The sequence below is a fragment of the Leptopilina heterotoma genome, unplaced genomic scaffold (genome assembly GCF_015476425.1).
Source record: "Leptopilina heterotoma isolate Lh14 unplaced genomic scaffold, ASM1547642v1 Lhet_417, whole genome shotgun sequence".
Classification (NCBI taxonomy): domain Eukaryota; kingdom Metazoa; phylum Arthropoda; class Insecta; order Hymenoptera; family Figitidae; genus Leptopilina; species Leptopilina heterotoma.
Genome location: NW_025111076.1, coordinates 197427 through 199133, shown reverse-complemented (window position 1 = coordinate 199133; position 1707 = coordinate 197427). Strand labels below are relative to the sequence as shown.

The 1707-nt window shown below is 33.3% G+C and overlaps 1 protein-coding gene across 1 annotated transcript; it reads right to left on the bottom strand.

Annotated features, from left to right (window-relative positions):
- Positions 1-740: 740 nt before the first annotated feature.
- Positions 741-1394, bottom strand: LOC122506399. The gene is made up of 2 exons (XM_043618540.1): positions 1098-1394; positions 741-992 (listed from the first exon to the last, which is right to left on the bottom strand). The coding sequence occupies exons 1-2, from the start codon at positions 1392-1394 to the stop codon at positions 741-743; spliced, it is 549 nt and encodes a 182-aa protein (XP_043474475.1).
- Between the last annotated feature and the right edge of the window lie 313 nt (positions 1395-1707).

Sequence of the window (1707 nt, the reverse complement as noted above, 5' to 3'; positions counted from 1 at the left end):
CCTGCACATTTTTTAATAATGTATTGAAAATTTTGAAATTTTAGCAGCATAATCCTTGAATCCTCAGCTTCAATTTAAGCCTTTGAAAGTTAAAAAATATTGACTGGTTCATGAAATATCTTAAAAAATGTGAGAGCATGTTTTTCTATTAGTTTCAATTTAAGCCTTTGAAAGTTAAAAAATATTGACTGGTTCATGAAATATCTTAAAAAATGTGAGAGCATGTTTTTCTATTAGTCAATCGTTGATGAACATCTCCCGTTCTCTCGCCTCCCTATTCTTTCGTTTCCCTAGGGCCGAAATGTCAGTTGAGCGGGGCCTTTTTTGAAACTTGAAATAATATTAAAGATTTATTGACATATAGCTTCCATAAGAGTTCATTAACTATTTCCATTAATTTTTAGCCATGACTCTTCTGATCATTTTTTCACTACGGATTACGCAAGTTTGACACTGTCTGCCAATACTTTGTCGTCCAAAAAATTGTCTGCCAAAATTTTATAAGCTTACTGGTGATAAATACTTTTAAATTTTATAACTTTTATCCATGACCTTTATCACATGTTTTCCTTATCAAATTTATCATTTTCGACCGTCAATTCGCGGGCTTAATCTTCCAGAACGCGCAGGCAGACTTCGCATTCGGTACTCAGGTACTCAAATGGAACCTATCTAAATATTAATTTTTCATGTACCTTATAACATGCATTTTTATGTAGCCAGCTCTCCGTCTAATACCCCTACTTCTTTAAAATGCCTTCCACTTTTTTCAAACTTCCAGTTTGACCATTTGCAAAACAACCCCAAACCATAACACTTCCCCCACCATGCTTAACCGTTGGAACAACACACTGAGATAACATTCTCTCGCCTTGCATCCTGCGAACATAATGTCTTCTTTTGCCTCCACCAAAAAGTTCAAATTTTGATTCATCAGTGAATAAAACTTTCCTCCAGTCTTCATCAGTCCAGGAAACGTATTTCTTTGCCCACTGAAAACGTTTTTTTATTCATTAATCGCAAAAGAGGCTTTTTTGCAGCAATTCGACAAAAAGACCGTAATTATTCAAACGATCTTTTATAGTTGTAACACTCACGGGAGAACCAGAATGAGAAGAATTAAAAGCTTCGCGAATATCAGGAGCTGTCATCTTGCGATTTCTTTTGCTCATGAGGATAATATTCTTATCATCTGCGTCACTTGTACAACGTTTTCTCCCTCTGCCGATCCTGTTTACATATTCACCAGATTCATTAAATCTGTCTATCGTGTATTTTACACCGTTTTTAGAAATATTAAATTTATTGGCAATTGCACTAAAAGGAAATCCTTCATCTCGTAGAGCACAAATTTTTATCCTCATATCCTGGGTAATTTCTAGTCTTGGAGACATTTTTTACTTTCAAAAAAAAGAAAAAACTATTTAATAATTTCCTCACTGACTAATTATTCTATTTTATAAAAATCACTCACACAATAAAAATTTTCAGAACACTGGATATTTAACAAAGCAACTGAAATCTCTGTAGAATAATTACATACTGATTAATATGACAACACATTTTATAATAAAGACTTGTTTCTGAAAAGTAATGAATCATAGATTTTCATTGTAAACAAGAACTGAAAAGAAATTATAGTGCAAATAAAAAGCTTTTTCATAATTTGACTATTTGTCGAGCGCTGCATACTACGCGCAAGCACCG

Coding starts and splice junctions, on each gene's coding strand:
- LOC122506399 (XM_043618540.1), bottom strand. CDS start 1,394: ATGTCTCCAAGACTAGAAATTACCCAGGATATGAGGATAAAAATTTGT. Junction 993..1,097: donor CTTCTCATTCTGGTTCTCCC/GTGAGTGTTACA, acceptor AAACGTTTTCAG/TGGGCAAAGAAATACGTTTC.